Here is a 1,494-nt window from a genome sequence, read left to right as displayed (position 1 = left end):
TGCAAAGTATGTGCAATATTTATTTAATGTATGATTAAGGTGCATCAACTCGTTGTGATTATTGTAATCAACATTGTTATTTGTTTCACATGAAACCGTTCTCTATCTATATTAATTATCTAAATATTTTATTTTATTTTACCAACGTAGTACGACACGGTTGCTAAACTTTCGACGCGTACACGTGAGACTAATCTCGATCATATTTAAAACGGACCAGCAAATCGAACGGACAGCAATTACGATTTTTCCTATATATACCGAGCGCATTTGCAAAATATTGGCACTTCCGACAAGTAACAAAGTGTTCAACATTAAACAATTGTCAAATATAACTTTGTGAGTTCTCAATCAACCAATCAGACAAAATGGCACCTGGAGTCGGCAAGGCGATGAAGAAGTCACCGGGGAAAGCGCAAAAGAACATCGTTGCCAAGCCTAAGGGCGACAGGAAGCGCAAGACCGCGAGGAAGCAAACGTACGGCATCTACATCTATAAAGTGCTCAAACAAGTGCACCCCGACACCGGCGTCTCGTCAAAGGCCATGAGCATCATGAACAGCTTCGTCAACGACCTTTTCGAGCGCATCGCCGGCGAGGCCGGTCGCCTGGTCCAATACAACAATGGTAGGACGTTAACTAGTAGAGAGATCCAGACGGCCGTCCGCCTTTTGTTGCCCGGCGAATTGGCCAAACATGCCGTAAGCGAAGGCACCAAGGCCGTTACCAAGTATACCAGCTCAAAATAATGAAATTTCTACGTAACCTAACAAGCTTCTAATAACGCATATTTTTTTAATGTAATATAATTATAATTTATAATATAGTAACTATTTATAATAACTTAATCACTAAAATATTAATATTAAAACGGTTCTTCTCAGAGCCACAACATTTTACCGATGAAGGGGAGATATCATGTCAAGAAAATGAAAGTAAATTAAAAAAGAAACAAATATTCCAATCCCCGCCAGAATATAGCCCATTGCAAACACCGACACTTAACATCCGATGATTCGGAAAATTCGTACACGATGGTTTGAATACTTAATTATAGGAAAAATGTTAATATGCTTCGCATATTTCGAAATGTGTTTGAAAAATAGTTGCCCACGCCCTTCCATTACCTATCTACGGTAAATAAAATCCACAGGGTGTTTATATTTAATTGCAAAAAATATAATTGTCTTTTAAAAATTGGGGAATTTTAAGTATCTATAAAATAATTCTACAAAAATAATAGAAAATTATAAAAAAAATAAACTAAAATTTATTAAAATGAAAGAAATTAAAAATTGTCCTTCTTTGAATAAAAAAACTAAACTTATTAAATTTAAAATAATGATAAAGATAATACAAACAATAATATAACAACATTTTTTCAACTTTAAAAATAAAATATTAACAAGCTTAATATATTTTAAAAAATAACTTGCCCTTACTTCAAATAGTAAAATAAAAAATGATGGTAGCCTTTAAGTTCTAGTGAGTAAT

The 1,494-nt window shown here is 33.9% G+C and overlaps 1 protein-coding gene across 1 annotated transcript; it reads left to right on the top strand.

The window, feature by feature from the left end:
- Positions 1-263: 263 nt before the first annotated feature.
- On the top strand, positions 264-894 carry LOC111029486 (late histone H2B.L4-like). Its single transcript, XM_022308499.1, has one exon. The coding sequence runs from the start codon at positions 369-371 to the stop codon at positions 747-749; it is 381 nt and encodes a 126-aa protein (XP_022164191.1). The 5' UTR covers positions 264-368; the 3' UTR covers positions 750-894.
- Positions 895-1,494: the final 600 nt, after the last annotated feature.

The sequence above is a fragment of the Myzus persicae genome, unplaced genomic scaffold (genome assembly GCF_001856785.1).
Source record: "Myzus persicae strain clone G006 unplaced genomic scaffold, MPER_G0061.0, whole genome shotgun sequence".
Lineage (NCBI taxonomy): Eukaryota > Metazoa > Arthropoda > Insecta > Hemiptera > Aphididae > Myzus > Myzus persicae.
The sequence above is the reverse complement of the archived record's forward strand: the minus strand, read 5'-3'. Positions and strand labels throughout refer to the sequence as shown.